Here is a 27,194-nt window from a genome sequence, read left to right as displayed (position 1 = left end):
TACATACACGTACTTGATACAAACACAGAAAAAGTTTGAACATGCAATTTATGTCATGTAGTGTACATCTTTTGTGTGGAGTTTCTAAAAATACATTCCATCCTCCACCTTCCCATCCTTTCATAAGGTCAGCAGTATCGTTTCACGATCAAAACGGATGATCCACGGAGGGCGGAAGAGGCCTGCGGTCAGATCTACGTCCAACTCTTCGGCTACTCCGCTCAGTCTTCCAGATTCGCTCTAACTTCGTAAGTGAAACAGTGGTTCTTCCATCTTAGTTGAGGCGGGAAATATGTATATTAAAGTTCAAATTTATGTTTCTGATTGATTAACTGTAATAATACGCAGACAACGTAATTTCATAAAGAATAACCTTACATTTGCAAATCTGTACATACAAACAATATGTATTTATTGTACACAGTCAGACAAAAGAGTAATAGTTGAAGAAAAAAATACAGTATTAACATCAAGAATAAGGAACAAACGAGAACACAACACAGGAATCTAAAGAATAAAAGAGGAGGGGAGGGATTTTTTTTCCTATTCTTACGTAAATTATTTGGATACTTCATCTTTCGCTCTCCTACACAGAAATTCTTTCCATATAACATTTACAAGGGTTTTTTTATTACTCTTTTGCTCGCTTTTGCAGTAGATTCAGGAATGTTAATTTACGATGTCATTGCGCATTTGCACAATGCTCATGAACAATTTTCTAATAACCCGGGGGTCTTCCCTTTCTTGATCCCAATTACATGCCTTTTTTATAATGTTTTACTGGCTTAGGTAACTCAGGGTACCTTCAAAATACTATTTAGAAGACTCATGAATACCCGCGCTCTTTTGCTCTCTTCTTAAAACACGTCAGTGTACATCACCACTCACCAGGGAGGCTTTTAGAATATACTTTCCCTTCAAACGTTTCACTGCAATGGTCTTTTACCATTATAGCTTTGTGAAAATCAGGTGTTGTCACGCTCCATATTCTACATAAAAAATTCATTGCTCGTTTGGCCAACCCAAAATAAAGAGCGTATTTCCTTGTAAAATAACAGCCTCTTCTGTGTAATTTCCAGACATCAAATGAAAACTAAGAAGTACTTTCAACCAGCGTTAAAATTATCTTTTGATGATCTTTCGCCTCAATGTCGAATTCTTGTGGAATAGGTTTCCAGCTGGGAAGAAGTCGCTATGCTTCTGTGACTTATCTTTCACTTGTGATCTTATTATAAAAAGACAAGATTGATTTTTTCCATGTTTACAGTTTAAAGAGTGGTTTGTCACTTATATTTTGTTCACTTGGGGAAACTGAAGAGCGAATGTTCCTGGTTCTGTATCAATGCATCTTTTGATTATTCTTCTGCTATCCTAGCGAGACTGAGGAGTACTCTCCAGACACCATATACATGCATGTTGGCGCGTCGGATGTTAATGTAGGTCTGCTGTCTGGTCTGTACTTGGACTGGGACTATGATGTTGCTTGGTACAAGTTCTGGGATTGGGAGTTATGGGAACGACCCAGGCTCTACATCACTCAGATTCAGGTTACTGACTTCTACGGTACCACGTGAGTATTTTTGATGACAGGTTACTTGAGTGACTTCTAAATATTACGTGAGTCTGTATTCAAGGTCATGTCTGAGTTTCTTTCTTTCTTTCTTTCTCTCTCTCTCTCTCTCTCTCTCTTCTTTTTTTTTTTGGGGGGGGGGCCGTATAATCATTCTTAATCACATGACAAAACTCAAAGAAAGGATATTAAAGGAGTGCAATTTTCAAATTTGATTGTAGGTAACATCGTGGAAACTAAGTGTGTGTGTGTGTGTGTGTGTGTGTTTTACAGATTACATAAAAAGACTGATAGCACAAACATGTGTTTAATGAATACCGTAACAACAAATTACTAAATTTGGTCGATTTTACAGCCAAAAGTAACATTGATTTGGGTTTACTTTTCTTCTCAAGTTCAAACCAACGTCAGTTTCCTCAATGAAGCACTGTATCGCATGGCTTCGCTACTAAAATTTGCGAGGGTGTTATCTGCGTCTGACGCAAGCTCGATGATGGCCGATGACGCCAATCTTTGAAAATCCTTACGTTTCTTCCCCTAGTATTGGTGCCCTTGTGCTCGTGCTGCAATATCCAGCACATTATAACCTTCCGCCTATCACGTGATCAATTTGATGACATTAAGATTGATCATTTTATATTTGGCACACACACACGCACACACACACACACACACACACATACACACAGACCAAAACAAAAAGAAAAGAAAAGAGGCCATTTTGCTGATACACACTTGTCAAGAGTAGATTGAAAGTAAAATTCCTGAAGGTTCGGTAGTATGAGGGATGTAGTCTTTCTCAATCTTGTGTAATGACCCACTGCACTGCATTTTCTTTTGTCTTTCATCGCACATTTGGATCGTCGATGGACTCGTCTGTGTACTGTCAATTTCTCTCCCACATTATTTCTTCCATCGAAAAATCATGGAACACTTAAAACATTTTCCATGCAATCCATCGTTATCTTTTCTAACGCGGGGATGGGGGTGTGTTTCGGAAACCACACCATTGTCAAAACGCAACAAATGATATTTTCAATGTCTTTCCTCTTCTGTTGCATGATTTTTTCCTCCTCCCACGTCACATCATTGGTTAATCTTTTTTCTCTAATGACTGGTCGCTCATCACCTATCGTTCCGTTGTCGCACAGAACCTACATGTGCGGAGAAGATGACGGTATTCCGCCCGATGAATCTACCCCATTCTATGCGCAAGACAGTCCTTGTTAGTCTTGTGCATCCAGCCACGACTATACAGATCACTTTTCCATGATCTATTCTAGTGATCCACAGCTTCCATGAATTCAAAAAATCCCAAACGATTAAACATAGTTTTACCATGATTATATTCATTTAACATGCGTGTTGATCGAGCTTGCAAGTTCTTTTATCATACCGGAAGTACACTCAACTTGATTTTATTAACTTGTTTGAGGATTCCACTGCTACGCTGTACAACTTCAGCCAAGATTTCTGTCCTTTGTTCATAATAATGTCATCCATGAAAGAGGATGTTCTTTTTTCTTATGAAACTTTGTCTTCTCTTTTTCATTTTTCATCTTGAATTCTTATGTGCATTTTTTTTTCTTTTATGGATGCTAGAAATAAGCATCGAATGTGGAGTAGTGCTTGTGACAAGCAATCATCATACTAGATAAATCACTTATGTCCATTGGCTTCTATAAAATACATCATTACCTAAGTAAGAGCGTTGTTAGACTTATTCGTTGCTGTCGATTGCGGAATTCAAATTCATTTGTCACATGCTTTAAAGCAAATAATTCTACCATTTCACTTTTCCTTTGCTTATAGTTATATTTGGAGCATTAATAAATAAATCATTTTTTTCTTTGTTTTTTTCGCTATAAGATTTTCCCATTTAATCTTGATAAAGCCTCTTCATGAGGAAATCCACTACCTGGTGACGTATAAAAAATACAAGTACGTGGCTTTTTCAATATTACCGGGTCGTCAAAATGAATTGTTTCTTCTTCAACAGATCACTTGTACTCATTGGCCATGGTTATCTTTTCTTTTTTATCTCATTCCTTCGTCTTTAACTCAACCTCGTCCCAACTTTCTTTTGATTTTGCAATCTGTCTGAATGAATCTGCATGTGAATGAAATGTTTCAATAACAAACTTCCACGATCAAGTTACTTCGTCGAAAAGTGTTATATGCAAATCGACTCCATGTGAGTTAAGTTACAGAAGTAATACAGTAATGATAGATTTTTATTCTTGGAAATTAAAAGTGCACGCACAATGAGCACTGGCGTTGGCAGCTACTGCATATGCATTAGTAGCATGATGACTTTGCCTTGTTCATTCAGATTCACATAAGTTTATCATTTCAGTTTAGGAAACAATGTTCATTAATGCTCGCTACATCTCCTTCGTTAGAACGGCATTACGACTGCATATAGGCGGGTAAACGATTAGTTCATAATATAGCGCCCTGATAATAAAGAAATAGAGAATGAGTAGATAAAATTAAACTGTATCAGTCTTTGTTGTTGTTTTTTCATGCGTCGACATCATTTACTTCTTTGTGAGTGCGAGGAATGTGAATATTTTAGTACACTGGCCCAACTGCTGACTATGGCTATATTTCAGAAACGAATTAAAGATATATATCTCAGTTCTCTCTTCTGATGTAACTCTGTTGGCGTAGGCCTGTGAAAGTTTTGTCTCATGGGAGATCAACTACCACTAAATATCACCAACAGTCATTACAACAATTATCATTATTATGTGTTATGGAATAAGATAAATATTACAACATAATCACTTGTCACTTATGCAGACAAAGTCATTGATATTCATACATGTTCGTACACACACACACACTCACACACACACGTAAACACACATATTATACATATACATGTATAATCATTTATTTACAAACACTGACAAAGTTATATACGAATGATGTTTCATATAAGCATGAAGGCAGTTTACATACAGAATGTGTGTAATAAAGGACAGTTTATATGAACAGTGTATGATCAGATGAACAATTATACATACATGATAACGATGCAGAGACTGCAGCGAAATAATGTTTGATATCATTATAGATGTTTTCAGTTGAAGTTGATTGTTCATGCCAAGAGAAGTGAATAGAAAGGAAAGATCAAAGGAATAGTGAGGGAGAGAGGGAATTGAGGGAAGAGAGGTAGAGAAATAGTAATGATGAGAATTAGTACAGCATAACAGTCCGATGAGAAAAGATGACATATAGATACATAGGCAACACAATTCACCTGTTTAGGCATTTTCTCTTTGTTCATGCCGTGTATTTTCCTTCGTCTTCCTCAGTACAATTTCTCTCTCTCCCTCCCTCTCCCTCTTTCCCTCCTCTCTCTGCCTCCCTCTTTCTTCCCAAATTGTGTTTTTCATGTCAATAGTATATACACAGGTAGATGATTGTGTGTGTATGTGTGTGTATGTTCATGGCTCTTTTTATAAACCAAACAAAACTCAAACACACACATACATAAACACAGCTTGTGTGTGTATGTGTGTGCGAGTTGCGTTATAAAAATAAAAGGTGATTTATCATTGCATTTGCACCCACCGTCAATAATCAATCAATATAATGCATCTCATATTTTTTCTATTACCCTTGTGTTCAAGCGTCCTCACAAACCTAACATACCTAACGTGCAAGGAAACCCATTTGCAATTAACAAATGCAGGTTCTTTCTAATCACAGTGAGCATCTCATTGTTGGATTTAAGTCACGCAAAGGGGATTTTATAGGCTATATCACATTCGTAAAATTATGTGACAATTGAATATGACGAGACAATCCCCACTGTTACGCTGCTCCAGATTACCACAGCCACCTATTTATCATTATGCTTTGCCAACGTACACTGAAGGACGCATATACCATGTCTAGAAATTAATGTGAGTTTTGTTAGAATTTATTTCTACTTCGGGTTTATCGATAACGGTCTCCTCCACCTGTACACTTAAAGATCTTTTATGACATTTATGAATCATTTCACATGAATATATATTTGTAATGCGATTTTTTTTTTTCATGACTTGTGGATAGCATGTTCGATATTGTCATACTTATTTTCTGTTATGTACTAATGAAATAAAACTTACTGAAACTGAAACTGAAAACAGGAAAATAGGGAGATTGGGATTTGAGACGCGGACGTTTAAGACGACAATTGCATTGGCCGTTCTGCTCTCTTCCCCCGTCGTGTTGCAAGTTAGTTTTAGATTGCGCTAGGACTGGAATCCCAATAGGATTATTAGGACAGCGTGAGATGAACTCTGTTATGGGAGTTTGCGCATGCGCAGAACAGTTTTGCTTTTATCATTCTTTCTCTCTTCACTCCCTCGTCTAAATCGAAAGCTCCCTAATAGACACCACTAGTATTAACATTATATACCTCTGTAATAAAGACACAAGTGTATGGGTACGATATAATGTCATGATACTGTATCCAGACCCATCGTATTATGACTGAACTTTGGAAGCATTATTACAACGAAACTGAATAGGAACAAAGCGTATGATGTTTACATAATATTGGGGGAAAATGAAACAAATACATAGAGAATGCCACACATGATGCATTTTCTTTAGCATAATCAAGTAGCACTGATCTTACTCTCCCCACCCTCCACGAATTACATTTGATATAAAAATATTTAGTTAGTATATGATAAAATATTAAGTTTAAAAGATGGATGACAGTCAAGCTCAATTTCTACCTTCTATTATTGCCCAGTGTGTTCAATGTCCAACACTTTATATCAAAATATTGGCAAAATAAAAGAAGAAAAATAGAGAGACCATAGAATATGTATACAATGCAATCACACTGTATAATACTTTCAAAAATGCTCAACTTGCAAACCAACTTTAATGATTAAAATCGATAATTTTCCTCCAAACACAGGCTCATAGAACCCCCCAAAACACGCAAGCGGTGTGAAAAAGTAGTTTGATCACGGACCTTCGAACCGTCAAGGCGTAAGTCTGCATTGAGCAATCCATTTTGTTTTTGGCGTCTGTCGGTGTCTGTGCGAAGGAGGGATATCATATCTAATGCAAAGAGAAGGTCTTATAGTGGGACAGACGCCATGAAAAATTAATTGCCTCTCCGTGAGGTTCGCGCTGAAACAACTAGTACGGTGGGTGTGGAAAAAAGAGGTATAATACATCCACATTTCCTCTTTCGGATTCTGCAGCTACCATTCTTATACATCAACCATTTGCCGAAATGAGGTAGGCGGCGTCGGTACTTTAGAGGGAAAGCACTCAGTTTTCGTCTCTGCAGAAATTAATTTGTGCTTCTCTAAAATATATCAGACATCAAAGACATGGTAAGTAAGAGATAAGTTAGATTTGGTATAAATTTGATCCCAAACTTTAGTACCTAGGAATACAATGTGAAAATGTCCCCACTGACCTTTAAACATAAACACGCTATCGAAATTGTTATTTTGCATGTCCACTTAAAATACAAGAAGTTTGTTGGATTATAAAGCAGTTGTGATGTGAAACTTTCTTCGACATTTTAGGCTTTAATCGCTTGCGTAAGAGAAACATTTTCTGATTATCGCCTAAATTTGATCTTGACCATATGTCACGGTTAATCAGATAAAGTCGAACCTGCTATAGCGGCCACATGTACCTGTACAGAACGAATATTCATTGTGTTGTGACTCGGTAATTAAACAGGTAGAGTTACCAACCAAGACAAACGCCGAACTTTGGTAGCGAAACCACGTTTAGTATCTATCATTATAATCAAATCCAATTTACTTCAAACATCGTTTTATTTTTTCCCCCAACAGACACTAGGTCATGGTCATGGCACATTGTACCTGAAGTGTGGGCCCACTGTATATAATACAAGCTCTTTAACACATAAAATGTGCCCTGCATAATAAATATGATATAAGAAAATTCGATTTGATTTACCAGTCTTCTCTGTGACTGCATGAAGGAAAACGAAGACATTTCTTTTTTGTTTTATTTTTCACATTTTGGTCCAACATTCTCAATGAGCTTGAATTGAATTAAATTTAATCAATTTTTCATATTTCACAATATGCAATAGACATGAGTAATCGAAAATAAATACAATGGGCACAGAATCAAATAGAAATTTAAAATGGTGAAGATGAATGAGATGGTGACGATGGTGATAAAGGCTTATATATCACAAAATGTTCGTATTACTATTTTTTAAGCAACAACTATTGTATCAATATTGTGGAAGTTAATTATACCACTGTTGTTATTGAAACGCAGTAATATCGTTGATATTTGACAGTTTGTGTGCGATATGGTATGATATGTTTTTTGTGTTGCGGTAATTACAAACTTTAATACTTTTTTTGTATCCCATGCACGTGTTTTAACCTGCCAATTCGTTTTGAATAAAACGGTGGACTTGGCTTTTTGTGTGTGTGTGTGTGTGGGTGTGTCTATGTCATTCTAACACTGCCTTGAACTCGAATAAAGTCATGATTAAACAACATTGACATCATCAAAATGTAACCAAATCTGTCTTCTTTAGGACATGATACATAATGGTATAAGTTTGAAATTGATAGTCAAAGAACTTTTTTGAGTTAACCTCTTCACAACATTTGGGGGAAATAAATAAATAAAGAAATCGTACAGATACAGAAGGTGATCCGAGAAGATATTCGGATTCACTAATTCAGAGCATGATTGATTACAAATAGGTACAGTAATGGACCGAACCTATGTAACTTGTGTAAATAGCTTCAAATATTCAAATTGTCTTTTCTTTTATAATAGAAACCTTTCTCTACAGGTTTGACGATGTATCAAGATTAACAAAAAGAAAAAGCAACAACAAGAAACGTTTATTTTCGCCGATATCAATATGGGCCATACTACCATTTTAATAAAGTATTCACATTTCCGTCTCCACATGAATACGGACATAGACTGTTCTCCAAGGAAAGTATACAAGCTTTGTAGCCGCCAGCCTTTGTCTCATATACTTTGGTAAGTAGGACTCTCCTTTCTGCCTGTTATTGTTTGTCAAATTCTTGTGTGATTCCTCGAGTTCTTGTATCTTCAGAATTGCGAGTTTCATTCATGAGTCCTTAAGGGTATTCATTTATGGATAAAAAAAAACCGATCCATTTTATCAATTCGAAGTAGTCAAACTTAAAGATCCTGAAAAAACCCCAAATGATTACACTATACATGATAATTTGCATAACTTCAAGAACACTGCTTATTATATGTATCGAGTACAGTATGATAAAAGTTTTGATTTTTTCTGTATATCTTAATGAAGATCTTACTTTAAAACTTTGAACGTGGATTTTGCCGGTTTGTGCATTGAAAGTCTCCATGAACTATGTTCATAAAATGTCTTTACCTCAAGTTTCAAATTTATTTTCCACATCGCATAAAAAAGATTGGAAATGAAACTAATGTGATTTCATGCAAAAGCAAACAAAATGTACAAACAGAAAAACTATCATCAACAAAATAGTGCACATAAAAATAAAAGTTTGTGATTCAGGATAAATAAGAATAGTGACTCATTTAAAATGATATCATAAATATCACTTATCGAACAAAGCATTACAGAATAATTAACAACAAGCACAGAGAACAATAACAAGGACTAAGTGCACTTTCAGGGGACAAAATAAAACACTTACTAAATGAAACAGCTTACAAAACGGGACATTATGTAGCACATAGCCATCTAGGACGACACATTTATACAATAGTTTGAAATAAGCTGTAACACATATTTTCTTCTGAATGATGCAAGTGATGGACTTTATTTTAAATCAATGTTTAACCTGTTCCACAACTCTGGACCCCAAAATCTTATGCTTCTTCTTCATTATCTTATATTTATCGATGAACTGGAAATATATATTTCACGAATTTAGAGTTTCAAATAGATTTATAGATCTATTAAAAGCAAAGTAACCGCTACAAATTTGAGGCAAATCAGAGTACTCATACATAAGACTGGCTACTTGAAACAAAAAACAAAAACAAAACAGCAACAACAACAACAACATTATTTTCTTTGAGCATAATTAACTTCTTATGATAATGATGATCATAATAATGATAATAATGATAATGATAATTCAATAATAGATTTATAAAGCGCAAAACCTATAGACATATGTTCTTCAGCGCTGCAAAAGCTTCTGATGTGCTTGATGATAATGAACAGTTAAATGAAAAGATGTGTTTTAAGTCGTGATTTAAAAACTGCTACAACACCGACAAATTCAAAGGGAATCTCTCCCCTAAAAATTAAATCTGAGAGGTGTGAGAGCATGTCCTAAGAACTCTAAAAAAAATTGCATCCCATCACACACACACACACACACACACACAAGTCCAAAACTGTGAAATATTAATCAGCAGGCACTCCAAACGTAGCCAAATCTGAAAAAAAAAATAGCCGCGCGTAGACCATCGGTGTGTGCACGTTTCCTTCGTTCGCCTCCGTCTGCACACAGCTGTCGGTATCGCCTCATCGAGCCATAATATGCATCCGCATGAGTAGAGGCTGCCACGGCTGCCTGGTCATTGGCCCGGCGCAGCGCGGTAGCACCAACCTAGCTGCGTACCTGGCGTGGACATTTGCGTGCGTTTGCGTGTTTTGAGAGTATCGTAGTACACTGACCGTACAGAAAATTATCGAACTACGCAATCGAATGCAGTCGATAAGGGCAAGCGCATGTAATTTTTGACATTTTAGAGATTGCTCTCTGTCTCTTTATATATTGCTATATCTCTGTATGTGAGTAACGTTGCACTCTTATATTTCATATGGATATTACCAGTGCAATAACCTACAATGTCAGAACACTTTTTTTTGTGCGTGTGTGTACACATACACTTTAACATCGTTAACCTCTGTGATTCTATTTGTATATAACATTATATTCAATGAACTATAGTATCTATTGTAACATTTTTTTTTGTCTGAATACCATATACACTTTTTTATAATTATTCATTGTAAGTTTATCAACTATGGAAACCTAATCACACACCTTCATCATGCAGTTCAGTACTTATCAATGCTGTCGTATCATGTACTTAGCATCATTAAATGAGCCACTTCGAATTGTAATGATATTCCTGTAAGAATCATGTTTCCAGATTTACCTAGTCATATACACATTCTGCATATTTTTTTTTTTAAATTACTATTCTTATGAGCCAGATCCATGAGTTAGCTCTGATTGCCATTTGGGCTATTGATTTGTTTCATTTTTTCTTTTCTTTTTTAATGCCGTCATTATCATTATTATCATTTTATCAATAACGTTTTGCAGTGTAAGAATTATTACAGACGTTGCCACCTCCTATCAAACCCTCCCCTCAAGTGCATCATCAAATAAAGACTTACTTGCTGATCTCTGTCGGACCTATCTGGGTACGTCATTGACCCACTCACGCTGAAGCCGCCTCGCCGCCATATTACCGTGCACACTCCATTGGGACTTGAATGCATTCTAAGAGACTTTCACCAAGATCACGTGATGTCATGCGCTCCGTGCCCAAGTGTACAGGAGATAATGTGTGGTAAGATGGCGGCACGGCAGCTTCGAAGCGATTGGCCAATGAGATATGCAGAGACTTCCGATCCCGTAGAGATCTGTGGACTTACTTAATGTCTATGAACAGCGCCTCCGATCGCCTGTGATCTCGTCTCGCACTGTCGTCTTGGCTACGAGCTGAATTACACCTTGCCCATGCTGAGGCCATGTAATCGGGAGCTTGATGCGAATGGGAGCTTGGTTCAGACCATTCCCAAACTGGTTTTGTTGCCACCAGCGAGACGTAGCATCTGCCCTCAACAAGCTCAACGACAAAGTAGGATCGGAATCCCGCATGGATGGAGAATTTGCCGCATCCCGGGTTAGTATCAAAGAGAGAAAGGGGGGAGGGGGAGCGGTCGGAAAAGCATACATGCACGACATTGAAGTTTAACTTAAAATCCGGTAACAAACAAAGATTATCGATTTTAGCTGAAACTATTCGATTTGTGTAAACTTTAGCAATCACTCTCTCCCATCTCCTCCCCCCTCTCTCTCCATGTTATCTATCTATCTATCTCAATGTAGGCATATGCAAAAGATGTCTTGATCACAGAAAGAGTCAAATTCCCGGAGGAGGGTAATGGAATCTGACATTGGATGGGGACATAAATGGCAACCTACCATCCAAGCGTACGAACAACCTGCCGAAGACACGACACAATAATTTATAACACAGACACACACTGTCTATCTTTCATACAAACACATACTCGGTCTCTCTCACTCTCTCTCTCTCTCTCTCTCTCTCTCTGTGTCACACACACATACAAGCACAGTGACACTCACATTTATTTTTATTTATTTTCTGCATGGTTTCTCAGAAGGTGAAGAAGGTTAAGAATGAATATACATTTTATAAAAATACTTTAACAATGATTCTACGATCTGAAAAGAAAAGATATTATTCAAAGTTATTATTGAAATATAAGTTTGATATAAAAAGTACCTGGAAGGTTTTAAAACAGGCCATGAATGTTGCAAGTAAAAATTCAGATATTGATAACATTAAGATGAATGATGAAATAATTCATGATTCTGTTCATATTGCAAATGCTTTTAATTCCTTCTTTTCAGAAATTGGTGAAACAATTGCTCAAAATATTCCTGCTACTCAGAACCATTTCACTGAATTCTTAGGACAGTTTAATCCCAGCTCTATATTTTTTACTCCTACTAATAGATATGAAATAATTGACATGGCATTTTCTTTAAAGAATGAACGAAGTTCTGGTTATGATGAGATTGATAATGTTATTTTAAAAGGTGTTATATCTCCGATCGCTGATCCTCTTGCTCATATATTTAATTTGTCAATATCCCAGGGCGTATTCCCTGAAAAAATGAAACTGGCAAAAGTAATTCCAATATTCAAAAAAGGCGATAAACTTGATACCAGTAATTATCGTCCAATTTCATAATTATCTTCTTCGTCTAAAGTTCTGGAAAAACTTATTTATAAGAGAATGACTAATTTTCTGAAACAATATAAAATATTTTCAAATTCTCAGTTTGGTTTTCGTGAGAAGCACAGTACCAGTCATGCTCTCTTAAGTTTTGTTGAACGAGTGGCTGGTGCAATTGATGACCACTCTCATTTGATTAGCATTTTCTTGGACTTCTCCAAGGCCTTCGATACAATTAATCATGATATATTGCTTTACAAGTTATCACATTATGGAATACGTGGGAAGGCCTTGGAGTGGTTCAAGAGTTATTTATCCAATAGAAGACAGTTTGTTACAATCAAAAATGATAACTCGGTGATCAGAGAAGTTAAATGTGGGGTTCCTCAGGGAAGTCTGTTAGGGCCATTGTTATTCATTATTTATATCAATGATTTTTGTCAAGTATCTGAAGCTCTTTCTTTCATTCATTTTGCTGACGATACTAATGTATTTCTAGTTCATAGCGATATTAATGTTCTTGTACGAAAAGTTAATAGCGATTTGAAGAAAGTAACACATTGGGTCAGAGCTAATAAGCTCTCTTTGAATGTTCAGAAAACGAAATCTATGCTTTTTAGTAATACTGTTGGCACTTTAAGTACTGACATAGTTTTGGATGACACTTCTTTGGAAAGAATTTCACATTTTAAATTCCTTGGGGTTATTTTAGATGAGAAACTTTCTTGGAAATTGCATATCGATTATATTTGTAATATAATTTCACGTAATATAGGAGTTATTAATAGACTAAAATTGTGTTTACCTAAAAAATCATTACTTATGTTATACTCCTCATTGATATTGCCTTACCTTAATTATGGACTTTTAGTCTGGGGTAACACGCACCAAAATCTGTTGGATAGAGTGTTCCTTTTGCAAAAGAAAGCTCTTCGTGTCATTTGTTATTCTCCCATACGTTCTCATACAGATGCACTGTTTGCCTCTAATAAGTTGTTAAAATTTAGAGATTTGTTTTTATTCAGTTTAGGTCAATTTATGTATATGTACAACAATAACCTTCTTCCTGATGTTTTCCATTCCATGTTCCTAAAAAATCAGTCATTTCATGAATATCCAACTCGACGCTCTAACGAATATCATTTACCTCTTTTCCGTACGATTTTAGCAAAGAACACATTTGTTTACACTGGCCCGAGCTATTTGAATTCCATGCATCCTGATATTAAAAATGCCCCCTCAATATATTCATTTAAGAGGAAATTGAAAGTTTTTTTGTTGCAACCTTATTCTACTGAATAGAATTAACCAGCTGTTATAACTTCTTTTCTAAGAACCTACGTTTTCACATATTGATTGCCAAGTATACTTTAGCTCTTGTATACTACATTCATATAATGCTACGATATTTCTCCGATCATAGGCATGTCTATTGCCCTGTTCTTTCTTGCGTCACTTTTTCTCACCTTCTCGACATACTTCTTACGAGATCGCTGTCTGTAGAACGTTTTTGTCTGTTCTGTTCTTTTCTATTATGTTAGCTTTGCCTCATTTTGTCTCGTCTCATAGTCAACTCTCCATTGTATTGTTACGCCTACTCCAGTCTCATTTCATGTTTATTTGTTTGTATATCTGTCTGCGTTTGTTGATCTATCTTTCTAGTGGGCTTCCAGACTATTACTTTTTTTCTCAACTGATGTTTTTCCTCTGCTGAGGGGCCCACAATCTACAAGCTTTGTCTTTTTAGTGGGTCCCTCCATTTTTCGAATTTTGCATACTGTATAATTACTTCTAGTCACTTGAGTTATATGATAGTGTATAATTATTATAAGGTGGTACAATCATTGTATATACATTCTTTCATGTTATACTTTACGCACCTTAATCTCTGTTATCAAAAAAGTGATGTTCATATCTTTTTTGTCGAAAAATGAAATAAAACATTGAATTGAATTGAATTGAAGTAATCAAAGATGAATGTTGTCTGTACATGTTTGAAAGTATAGTCAGAGATACATTATTTGTCTATAGATCAGATGAAGCATTAAAAAAATATTACCTCAAATGCAATGTTTCATCATAATCAATACCAACAAATAACATTATAGAGGTAGCTTTCATGCATGATGCATTGATGGTAAAACGGAATAAACTCCTTTCCACTCAGATTGCCATAGCAACCCCTGCAGTATCGGCTGGTGTGAGGAAACCATGACAACGTACAGATGTCATCCCAGTGAAGGTATCTATCTTCTGTGTTTTATGATGCACCATACCTTTCTATGTCTAAATTATTACTGTTATACGTGCTTACGCGCTTATGTAGACTTTGTTCGAACATAAGATGGTGCTACCCCCCCCCCCAAAAAAAAAAAAATATATATATATATATATATATAAAGTGAAAAGAATAAAAAATACGAAAATGACATTGCATACGATAGCACAAATAGATTCTGCACCGTTTAGGAGTAATCCAGAATAGAGATGACCTTATGTGGTCCATTATCTAGTCACTGGTCTTTTTTGTATGGGATACGATAATAATGAAATGAAACAATATATGAAGATGCCCAGTTCACAGGCATGTAAGATTTAATGATAAAACACTTTGCTGGATCAAAATGACAACATGTATTGCAACAGACTTATAAAACACACATAATTTTGCATTATTGGCAATTTATCAGAATACAAATACATCATGTTTGTTATAGAACGATGTACAACTCCTTCAATCTCCTAAGAATTGGTGTTTTGTGACACCATTCAACATTGGTCGATCTTACACGAGACCAAGCTTTTGAAATGTTAGAGGAAATAACAACACTGGCAACAACAGCAAAAATAACAACAACAAAGCAACAAAAGAACCAAACTAGACTCAAAAAATTTTATCATCAGATGCTGAATCAGTAATTACGATAAGAAACTGCTGATTTTCGAACATATTCTTACATTTTTACAGAAAATTACCTTACCTTACCCGGTATCTCGTCTGCGACACATCAGAAAACAGTGTGACGGTTGTACATAATGATGGTGATTACAATAACTAGACATAATAGATAGATATGACGATAATCTTATCGCTGTAATAACCTTTCTTTTTATTATTGTTACTATTCCTTAAGCCTTGACTATAAGATCTTCTTTAACCTCTACTTCGCAGTTGAAGGGTTTGTTCTATATTCTTTTTTCCTCTTCTTTTTCTTCTTCTCTTTCTTCCTCAAACTCCGAGGATCGTTGTCTTTGTATTTGTTGCATATTCCTGTCTATTCTATTACCTCTTTGTCACGCTATAGTTTTGTTTCCTCTTGTTTCCTCTTGTGGCGTGTAGTCATTTTTTTCCTACAAGTAGTCTTGTTGCAGTCTCAGTCCTGTTTTATGCTCATTACTCTGTTTGTAGTTGTTTCTTGTATAACTGTTTGTCTGTCTGTCTCTAAGTGGGCTGCCAGAAACTTTTTTGTGACAAACTTTTTGTACCGATTTGTTGTTGTCTTTTAATCCAATTTTTGCATCGGGCTTTTAATACAAGAGGGGCCCACACTCTACAAGCTTTGTCTTTTTGGTGGGTCCCTCCGGGGTTTTTTTGTCACACATTGCATATATTGACAACTATTTCACTACCGTTATCTGTTCGCTACTGTTTTTTTCTATTTCTGTTGTTTTCTCTGTACATTTGTATGCATTATTTCTGTCACTCAAGAAAGTGAGATTTATGTTTGTATATTGTGGGGAAAAAAATCGAATTAATCGCAGATGCTACGTATTATCAAACACCATGATTCTTGAATTTGATTATGTGTACAGGTATACATCATTATTTAATTCGGCATATACCGTCTTGAATTCGCGCAGACTATTTCGAATACGAAAACAGGCGGTAAGGCACATTAAACATATCTGTTCAATTCAGTCATTCTCCTGGAGGGCACAATAGATTGGTTCCCGAAATTCGCCAATGGTACGATTCTCCGTCTAGTGGTGGATCTCGCCGGACACGTGATTTCTCGGATTCCGATTGATGAGGGCACGATCGGCCGGGACGTTACGTACAACCGCGCAGAAGACATGGTTTACTGGTCCACCAAGGAACATGCTTTTAGAGCGCACGTCAACGGATCGATGGTGGAAATTGTTAAAGGTAGGCCCTGTGTTCACCCTCAAATGAGGTAGCAAAGAAAATGAAGGAACTGAATATTACTGCCAAGAAAAAATATAAATATCATTAGGTAATTTTGTAACAATGTAAGTGCCAGTAGTCGCATCTTGTATTAGGCCTATATGTCTTACGGGTTAATCAGGAGATTATAAGGAAGTTAACATGTTGCGCGAAAAGACGCACCTGATTGGGTGTTTCTGTGGGGTCATCCTAAGAGACCGACACCCACGAGTCATACGGTCCATGAAACCGACATAAAGAATTGGTCAATGAGTCATACAGCCCATGAGTTATACGGCTCACGAGTAATACAACCCTTGAGTTCGACACTACGCACAAAAGGCTCACGAGACCGACATTAAGCTAAAAGCCCATGACACCGGACACTGCACAATAAAGGCTCACGGGACCGACAGTACGCAGAAGAGGCTCACGAGACCGACACTAGGCAAAGAAAGCCCACGAGACCGACACTCGGCAAAGAGGTCTCACGAGACCGACAGGATAAACAGCGCCATCTACATGTCAATTACAAACATGTACCTGTAGGCCTACAGGGTGTTCCATGAAGGGGACAATAATACTGGCGGGTGCAATTTGGTCACGCTATCGAGCGAGAGATTGTGATTGATTGAAGAACATAATCTACAATCAACGACATCAAGTATGTCTTTCTACACGAGTGGCGTTTACTTTAGGGGGCAGTTCTGTCACGCTACAAGGAACATTGTTACCACTTTTTCTATTTTTAAAATAAAATCGTCCTCTTCATGGAGTCCCCCCCCCCCCGAAAAAAATGTATGAAAAAATAAAAGAGGACAAGACCGATGTATGGTTTGATTTTAGATGCCATCGTGCTTTTTTTTTAAATAGGCTTTCCCCTTTTCTATTATCTAGACGGTGGACAGGATGTAAATTTTTCGCCCTTTCCTTTCTCGCTTCACTGATAAGTATGCCTTATTACATATCCTATAAGCCTACTTATTCCCGCCTGCTTAGAATTCAATTTGTAATTTTCTCTGCAAATACATGTATAATGTATGACATTCAACGGATGAAAACGTTTTATATCGCAGCGATTCACCTCCATTTGTGGCTTGTGTTGCAAGATTACTCTCCTCAAAACGGTACAATTTTCATGAAATGAAATAGCTGTTTTCATGGATGCATCTTCTTTTTCCGAATCCTCAACGCTACATTAATAGACAATTACAATATTTTATGTGAATTTATACTAAATTAACACCTTTGCAGATGACTTCTTCCCCTCCATATCATGTAAAGCAGGTGTGCACTGGAACATTGATCATTTTGTGAAATGTTTTCTCTTAAATTTCATTTCGTACCTGGGTATTTTTTGAGTTGGTTGATCTGAATATCCACATCATTTTCTTTTATTTATTTTTTTTTCTAAATAGGTGTATACCGGTATGTGTTTTTGAGGAAAAGTAAACGAGGGTTTTTTTGGCATTTTCGAAATCAACGTTGAAACATCTCATGCACTTTTGCTGAATTTTGTTCGTTTTTTCACAAACACTAACACACGCAAACGCAATTGACGGGGTAATACCCTAGCAACTCTCCATTTCCATCTCTCAATCGTCTTTATGCCATTATCTGGACACATTATACAATTAATAATTAGTCTCGTGAGCCTTTTGTAGTGTCGGTCTCGTGGGCTTAGCATAGCGTTCGTTCTCGTGAGCCTTTTGTGTGTAGTATCGAAATCATTGGCCGTATAACTCATTGGCTTATTCTACTTGATGTCGAACTCATGGGATTTATTTACCCAGTGTCAAACTCGTGGGCTGTATAACTTGTGGGTCTTATGACTTGTGAGCCGTATGACTCATGGGCTGTACGACTTGTGAGCTGCATGACTTGTTGGCTGTATGACTTGTGGGTGACGTGACGTGACGTGCACCCGTTTCTTTGACATTGCGATTGTGTTAAGCTTTTGAACGCACCTCGAATGTCACTTGATCACAAGAATACAAGAATGGTGTTAGAATGTACTACGAATGTTGCACGAGGTTGCCCGAATGTGGCCCGAATGCTGGTTGGTAGGTACCTCGAATGCTGTACGAATTTACCTCGAAAGCAGTCGGAGCACTCTTCGAAATCGAGGCCAAATGCCGGTAATGTCAAAGAGTCCTCACAGGATTAAACCTGAATAATAGTCAACTATAGAATGTTATATAGACCTAAAGGAAATCGATAGTAATGTCCTAAGTTTAAACAAAAGTGTGTTCTTTTTTCTGGTGAATTCTTAACAATACAAAAAAATATCAAAAATACTGCCTCAAAATGGGAATTTTCAAGAAAAGCAGGCCTAGATGCACTTCAATAGTATCAAAATACCACTCAAATAAAAGAGATTAACAAGTTTTAGCATTAACACTCTGAAACTTTATTTGTCCCTGTAGCTGATATATTTTTTCAAATCTTTGCAGATTTATGATTATTAGGAAAAGTAAAATTTTTCGCGGAATTGTCCATCTGAAAAAAAAAATAATCTGAAAAAAGGAGAAAGATACATTTGTGAAGTATTAAAAACCCTTTTGGTTTTGGTTTTGCAAAGACTTATCATTGTACTAGTATACACTACACTGACAAAGGCCCGAGGCGGGTTGAAAATTTTGTGAATAAAAACCTTCTTGTTATCTACTGATGGTGTATTTGAGACTCATTCTTCTTGTAATTTAATATTCGAGGTCTAACACGTGGAAAAATCCAAGATGAACATATGTTTATATATGTATACACACACACACACATATATATGTATGTGAATGTGTGTGTTTGTGTGTGTGTGTGTGTGTTCATACGTTACAACATAATATCCTGGGTATGACCTTAGAATGCGCATAGTATCTTTGTATTTGATATAGACTACGTCCTGGTACCGGGTGGGCAGATTGCAATGGACGAATTCTCTCGGACCGTCTACACGTCCTCCGCAGCAAAGCTCGTCATAGCGTCAGAAAGACTCGGTAATCCTGAGACGAAAGTGTCTTTTGAGGTCCCTGGCACTCCCAGAGCACTGGAGGTTGACCAACAAAACAGGTCAGCGTCGTACATTTAATCTTCTTTAAAACCAAAATCTCCATAATTGAGATCCATTAATTCTACATGACGTAAGCCATTTGCCTTCAGTAATCGTATTCCTAACTTATCTCTCGTGCATTTTGGAAAAACCTCTCCTTGTTTTTCCTTAGGAAGATTGTGCCAAGGCTTTAATATTAAGCATGTGGTATTATGCTTTCAGTGGCTCTTCCCTGTCCAAAACTTCAAAATCAAGTTGGACCATTTAGCATATATAAATATTCATAGGCTTCTAATAATATCACTTGTGGAGGTTTGGTTTCTGATCATAACTTCTCCCTTTAAAGAGATATAGAGGGGAGCAAGAGGTGTATGCTCCACCCCAGGTTTGTAAATTTTTCTCGTGTTAATTGTGACCGTGCACCTCAAAACGAATATAAAGTCGCATACACTGATTTTGCGTGAGGACTGAAAATAAGTGAAATGGGTCAACCTAGCCGAACTTGACTTTTTCATATTTTCTGAAAGAGCGGGTCTTCTTTCACATTGTGCTAAAATTTGGTATCATAAAACGGGCAGGAAAGTGTGTTTTTTAGCAGTTTATCTCGAACATTTTTGGTAGAATAGTGTGATTAGGTGTGTCTTTAGAATCCCTTTTTCATTTCTGAAAAACCTTGTCCACATGCACTCTTCAATGTCAACTCTAATAACTTTTGAAAGGATAGTGCTACTGCTTTGAAAGTTGGCATTAATTATGGGCAGAATGTGTTAATGAGGCATGCTTAATTTCAGTTTAATCTGATAATCCCTTCTTTGTTGTTCTCCGGTGGTTTACTTCCTGTTTTTTGTCCCATTCATCGCACAGCCAGCAGGATTTGGTAAAGATTAAGTGCTTGAATAGACACTGTACTTCAGAGCCTCTTTTCTCAGTTCACACTTTTCCTGAGTTTGTGCTTTCTTTCCAATATTTAGATAGGTTAGGAGAGTCCACTTGATATGAGTTATACATCATTTTAAAGCTTAAAGTCTGCTCTTTCAGAATATGGTCTTAACTAAAAATTCATTTCTGGCGAGTTTTACTTTGTTTTGAGGTGCAGGGTCACAATTTATATTTCAAGCTCTTTGTTTGCTTTTATCTTATGCCTAGTTGTATTCAATTCGTCGCGATTATGAGGATTAAGCCGGTGTCACCCGAACGAATTTCGATAAATCATGGCCCGCCTCTTGAACATGGCATCAGCGTCTGCAGCAGAACATAGATGATTGCTATACATTTTACTGAAATTAAAAAACAAAACAAAACAAAAACAAAACACGCTTTGTACTTGGCCTGGGGAAGTGTGAAAAATCAATTGTTGGCAGGAGGATAAGAACAAAAACAAAGACAAGTCAAAAAGACATTATTTAATGAAGCAAAGCCCTTGATATACTAAATCATGAGTATATTAAAATGAAATTCACTCCCTGTCTAAATCGTGACCGAACTTAGCCTTGGTTCAATAGGACAATTAATAAAACAGAAAATGCATCACATTGAACGACACTTTTTATGGTTTTTAATTAATTACTTTTGTGACAACTTGTGGCGAGCAACAGTCAATTCGTTTATTGGTAAAAGGAAGTAAATTTCGTACTTGAACCAGGTCGACCTAACTATACTTGGTAATAGCCTTTCTCAAAAGCCTTTTGGCAATGTATGACCGCAGTAATTACAAGAGGGGCAAGCATGGGGTCTTAGCATGAGACTAAGTGGAACCCACCAACAAGAAAGAAAACCAGTCCTGTAATACTGAACAGAGCCTGTGGATTTCTGTTGGAGTTTTTTATTTGTTTCTGCCTCTGAATTGTTAATGAAATCGGAAGTATTATTAACGACAGAGCAATCACCAATTGTTTAGTTTGGGTAGACATCTTTATGGGATATCTTCTTTTTTACGAGGTCTTCGTCAAGATCAACGTCTGCATATATAGCGGTCTCCTATATATATACTTTTCTGTTCGGGGAGGGGCAATGAATGGGCGTTAACGTTGATCTATAGCAGTCCCCTTTCAATGTACAGGATGTTATCTTTTATTCACGAAAGTATTAATCTACATTGCAAGAGCTAAATACGTGTATGTAGGATTATAGGCCCTAGTATCGATTTGAATCTTTCTACTGCTTCTTTTTTGTGCTGATGTTAAGCATGCATGACATGCTATTTTTGTTTGTATGAAGAAATACAAAAATAAGTCAGATCACTTTAAGTAATACAACTTCTTAGACTTCAAAGAACAAGTCAACATTCATATAATATAAGGATTGAGTGAATGCAGCAATATAATTAAAACACATCAGTGAATGTTCGAGGAAAATTGGAAAATCCATTCAAAAGTTATGAATTTTAAAGTTTCTGCAGATTCACTGCTGGATGAGAAGACTACTTATACAGTGTATGATGTCAGGGCCGGCGGAACCGGGGGCCGGGGGATCTACAAAGGAATACATAAGGTGTCAACACTTTGAAGTTTAAAATGGATCCCCTCTCTTGAAAACGTGGCGCCGGCAATGGATGTTTGTTTCTTTGTTTGTTTGTTTTTATTTCCGAAAAAATAAAATCATATACAAGATAAACAGTGTTGAACATGACATAACTGAAACATGAATCAAGATTAGAGTATCAAAACACAATGAAAACAAATTGACATGTGACAATGATGATGACATGTAACGGTGGATAGCCCATTTCAGATCTATCAGCATGATATTCCATGGGGTCCAAGATTTATAAACCTATATAATAACTAACATATCTTTATTCATACCAAACATTTAATATCTGAAATCATATCACAAACAATCTCTAAACACAACCCCTCCCCCCCCCCCCCCCCCCGTACTCATCTAAAAATATCTGATGATATAGGGTAATATACACGTAAATGCATATACATAAAACATACATTCATTAATTCATTATGAATAATTCTGCTATTTTACGGTTCAAAATCTACATATACAATTTGTTGATTTCTCTATCGAAATCACTAAGGCTGCTGGACTGTGTAATAGACAAAGGCAGATCATTGTATAATTTTCTGCCACGAAATAAGAATGTACGTTTGCAATTTTGAGAATTAGGTTTCGGTAAAATCAATTTCTCACATTGTCATAAAGAGTAACCGATTGCTTTGATGATAAATTTATCACGTAAATAAATAGGTGCCATTTTGTGGACAATTTTGTACATCATCTAATAAACATGCCTTGTGCTGCGACTTTTTTAAAGTTTCCCACTTTAGATTATCATGAATTTCACTTTATTAAATATTGATTTATGTTCAGACGACTTTACTTTGAGTATTATCCTGCCTGCTCTGTTTTGTAGTTTCTGTAACGTTTCTACCTGGGCTTTGGCTGCTGAGTGCCAGATCATATCACCATAATCAAAGTGTGGTAAAATTACAGAATTATACAGTATTTTCATAGTTGATTCGTTGACGAATCCTCTCACTCTGCCCAAAAAAGCTATCATCTTACTAATCTTTTTACACAATTTCCCAATATGTAAGTCCTATTTTATCTGCGAATCAATGATAATGCCTAGATACTTGAAATTTCCAACTTGAGATTTAGATTTCTTCTTTATTCTTCGGTTGAGTGTACTATGTTTATGAAGCATAATGGTTTTTTTTACCAATTAACATAGAAACAGTCTTTGAACAGTTTGATTTCATCTTATTATGATTCATCCACACGCTTAATTTCTGTAATTCTTCATTAAGTACATTTTCTATTATTTTGGGATCTCTTTTTGAAAAGTGCATGACAGTGTCGTATGCATAGAAATGTTTCGAACATTTATCAAAGCAGTTTGGCAAATCGTTTACGAATAACAAAAACAATATCGGACCAAGTGTAGATCCTTGTGGTACCCCATGAGTCACCGGTAATTCTGATGATAAAGTACCGTTAACTGAAGTTCTTGTATGCCTACCTTTTAGATAGCAATATGAAACCATTCTGAAGATTTACCCTTAAAGGGAAAACATAGTTCTGGTAAGGGTTTGAAAACCCGTCTGGCACCATTTCATATTTGCCTGCAATATATCGAAATAGTCTACCAAGAAACTTACGTGGCTGACGCGATTTGCCGGGATGTGGCGTTGTTTTGGAGTATATATTTCGAGATCAAAAAGTAAGAGTCGGTATACCGACTTTTAATCCAAAAGGATCCAGACTAACTCGGTCTCAGGGAAAACTCGACCCTAGTTCAGACAATTTACACGTAGTTCGTGATCGCCATACTGAAAAGACAATCAAAGACGCATGATGAAGAACAGCAACAACTTCAATACAAAGACAGCGCGTCTCAGGTGATGTGCATATTTTCACTGGTAATATGTTTGAGGACCGCGCGCTGTCCATTTTGTTTTGTACATGATTAGCGCGCACTTTCCTGTCTTTTCAGTTAAGCGTCTTTGGTATCAACTCGGACCATGACTGTGACTAGCCACTGGCCGCGAAGCGCTACAGGCCGCTCCCATATACATGTAGTATACTTGGGTGACCCGCACCTCGCCACAGTTAATGTTTATGCATATCTGAATCACATTTCGTCACTGAAATGACTTCTGTCGATGTCATTGATGTCGATTTCGATACCGAGCTTTTCTTTGGCGAGCTTGAAAACAATATCGTCAGTCAAATTCATGAAATTTTTCCGTCGAGATGTTTTCATTGCAACTGATTGACAAATTGCCCTACGTCGACGCAATTTGTCAATCAGTTGCAATGAAAACATCTCGACGGAAGAATGTCATGACTTTGAATAATTACGCAGTACCCGCTGCATGCTAAAAGGATTAGAAACAACACTTGCTGTCGGGCGAAAGTTCGGCGGTCTTGTGGAGATGACACCTGTCCAGTGATCAGGAGGTCGTAAGTTCGAATCCTGCTCGAGTATGTACGCCCATGATTTTTTTTTATCATGGCTACTACTAAAACACAGATCAATTCAGTGTTTATATGCGTCGACGTAGGGCAATTTGTCAATCAGTTGCAATATCGCCAGTATTCTCACCCCTGACTTCCGGGATTCCAAATATCCTTAAAAAGTTTCTTCTCGAATATTGCTCCGATTCTTTCGCTGTGTTTTCCAGTGATTGTATTTGCTCTCTTTTTTCAAGTACTTTTCGTTCCAATTCATCTATTTTCTTTGATTTCTGGTCATTACAAACTTCTAGAGAAAATATTCTGGATTCGTTGAGCTCAGTCTGTGTCGTCATCATGGAGAATTCCTGCCTGATTTCCTTCATTTCTTCGCGCGCTGCTTGTTTGGCTGCGTCTTTTACGGCAGCGAGAAATTCATCATGTTGAGAGAAATCAGTCATGACGGCATTCGTCGGCTTGTCGTTTGACACTTGGTTTTGACTTTGTGACTGCCTTGTCTGTCTGGTACACATTTGAAAAGGTTTCGACATTTTGATTCCTATGGAGATACACGTAGGACGCTAGATTCTTGTGAATAGCAAGTTTCGAGACGAGCTTTTGTACAAGATAATGAGTCTTGAGGAGAGTAGGGGAGACACAATATTGTTCTGTGAAGTAGTTCAAGACCAGTAATCCGCTAGCGGTTTTCCCACAGGCAGGTATAATACAGCGGATGCGGGGCGGAACGTAATTTGGCGGATTGCTGGCGGATGCGACGGGAAAATGCAGTGCACGGGTGAGTCCCCGGGTGTGCAGGATGTCGATCCGCCGACTGCCCGGCGGCTGTCAGGCGGGTGATACGCCGAATTCGGTGCAGACGAGCAGGGGTTAGGCCCGGCTGTGACGAACGATCAGTCGGGTTGTACGGATCAGTCGGCGGATACAAGGAGTATAGTACAGTAGGGATGCCTCTAGGGACTCGTCGGCAAGGGCAACTAATACGGCGACTGTCCGCCGAGTGTCCGCCGACTATGACGGCTGGTCCGAAGGATTCAACACGACTGTGGCCAGTCGCATATATTAAGGACCTGCCGCACAGCCTCTGGTCATTCGTTCACAAGACTTCAGAGAGGCATCATGTCCCAGGATACAACAGATATACGAATGACTTCGCGTGGGCCAGCGCACTCTTATTCACGCTACCTCCAAACCGTAGTGGACCTGTCCTCAAGCCGTAGTGCACTCGTCTTATCATACGCGGTATCCGCCAATCAGCCGGCGCTATCCGTCGCACACGTACCTCATTCCTGGTTCACCCGTCACAGCGGCGGCCGTGAACCCATCCGTGACGCATCCCTGCACACCCGGCATGGAGCTGTGGTGGATCCGACGACTTCACACGCCACGTGTCTGCCACGGCTGTTCACGTATGCGCCGGATTAGCCGCCGGGTGTAGGCGTATGTCCGTCGGATGTCCGCCGGCTGTGCTACGGGTGTGTCTTACCGGGCAGGAGCAGACTCCCGGGTATTTCAAACATGTTTGAAATTTTCACGGCCACGGGTTCGCCGTATCCGTCACGGCTACTAGGGATGCCCAGGGGTGTACTGGGGATCCTCAGGGATGATCCCGGATGAGCAGGGATGGGCATCAGCCGTCGATACGCCGTACTATACCTGTAAATGGGAAGGGGGCTCTACCCTTGGGTATCCGTGCAGTAGAACAGGTTGTTCTCATGTCCACTTATGCTACCATGGCAAACGTATACCTCTCAGGAAAAGACGCGAGTACGGGAAAACTTCGGGGTATGCTCCAAGAGTTTTTGCCAACTATGTGATCTCGTCAGGTATCGGGAGAGAGAATGGCTTTTCCAGACACATATTGGTGTTTGAGGCATGATTTTGATCCCATGGCGTCACTGGGTAAAAACAGTAATTTCTTTACATATTGATGATGATGATGATGATGACGTAAATCCAAAACCAGAAAATTTCATCCAAATTTCAGAAAAATTGTTGCGGAATCTACTAGATACGTCATACACTGGCTGGCGCCGCCAAGTGGATATCACATGCGTAGAACGATATAAGAAAAATATAAAGAGAATTCCACAAAATTTATTTTTTTTAGTGTATATTCCCTCGACTCGCTATGCAGACATATGCGAATGATGATATTATTCCCTCTTGCCTTCTGAGAGAGGTAAATTAAGTGTTCTATTATGCGAAAAAAGTTAAAATATATTGATTTTTTCTTTACACTTTCCTTATATCGTTCTACACACTCGGCAACACGAGCTGAAGTAGTCTTCTCATCCAGTGATGGCGGCACTGAACCTTCAAGAATCCATAGTCATGTTCTTAACATCGTCCTACATATGTGACGTCGCAACTGTAGTAGTCTTCTAATCCAGCGACAAAAAGCGAAAAAATCTGTTGAACGGTTTGTCTGATTTTCCTGTAAGCTTTTCCTAATGTGTCCTGTACTAAT

At 37.6% G+C, this 27,194-nt stretch overlaps 1 protein-coding gene across 1 annotated transcript in view; it reads left to right on the top strand.

Moving 5' to 3' along the window:
- LOC139722972 (pancreatic triacylglycerol lipase-like) overlaps positions 1-26,162 on the top strand; it is a 36,707-nt gene extending 10,545 nt beyond the window's left edge. Inside the window, exons 7-13 of the mRNA XM_071634251.1 lie at positions 128-248; positions 1,376-1,570; positions 2,722-2,795; positions 11,267-11,455; positions 16,504-16,731; positions 19,641-19,815; positions 25,982-26,162. Of these exons, the coding sequence (XP_071490352.1) occupies positions 128-248; positions 1,376-1,570; positions 2,722-2,795; positions 11,267-11,455; positions 16,504-16,731; positions 19,641-19,815; positions 25,982-26,162 (1,163 nt within the window). The remainder of the gene's footprint in view (positions 1-127; positions 249-1,375; positions 1,571-2,721; positions 2,796-11,266; positions 11,456-16,503; positions 16,732-19,640; positions 19,816-25,981) is intronic.
- The last annotated feature ends 1,032 nt before the right edge of the window (positions 26,163-27,194 follow it).

The sequence above is a fragment of the Diadema antillarum genome, unplaced genomic scaffold, assembly GCF_040938485.1.
Source record: "Diadema antillarum isolate AM-2024a unplaced genomic scaffold, OU_Dant_1.0 scf00000178, whole genome shotgun sequence".
NCBI lineage: Eukaryota > Metazoa > Echinodermata > Echinoidea > Diadematoida > Diadematidae > Diadema > Diadema antillarum.
This window is presented reverse-complemented; position numbering and strand designations above follow the sequence as displayed.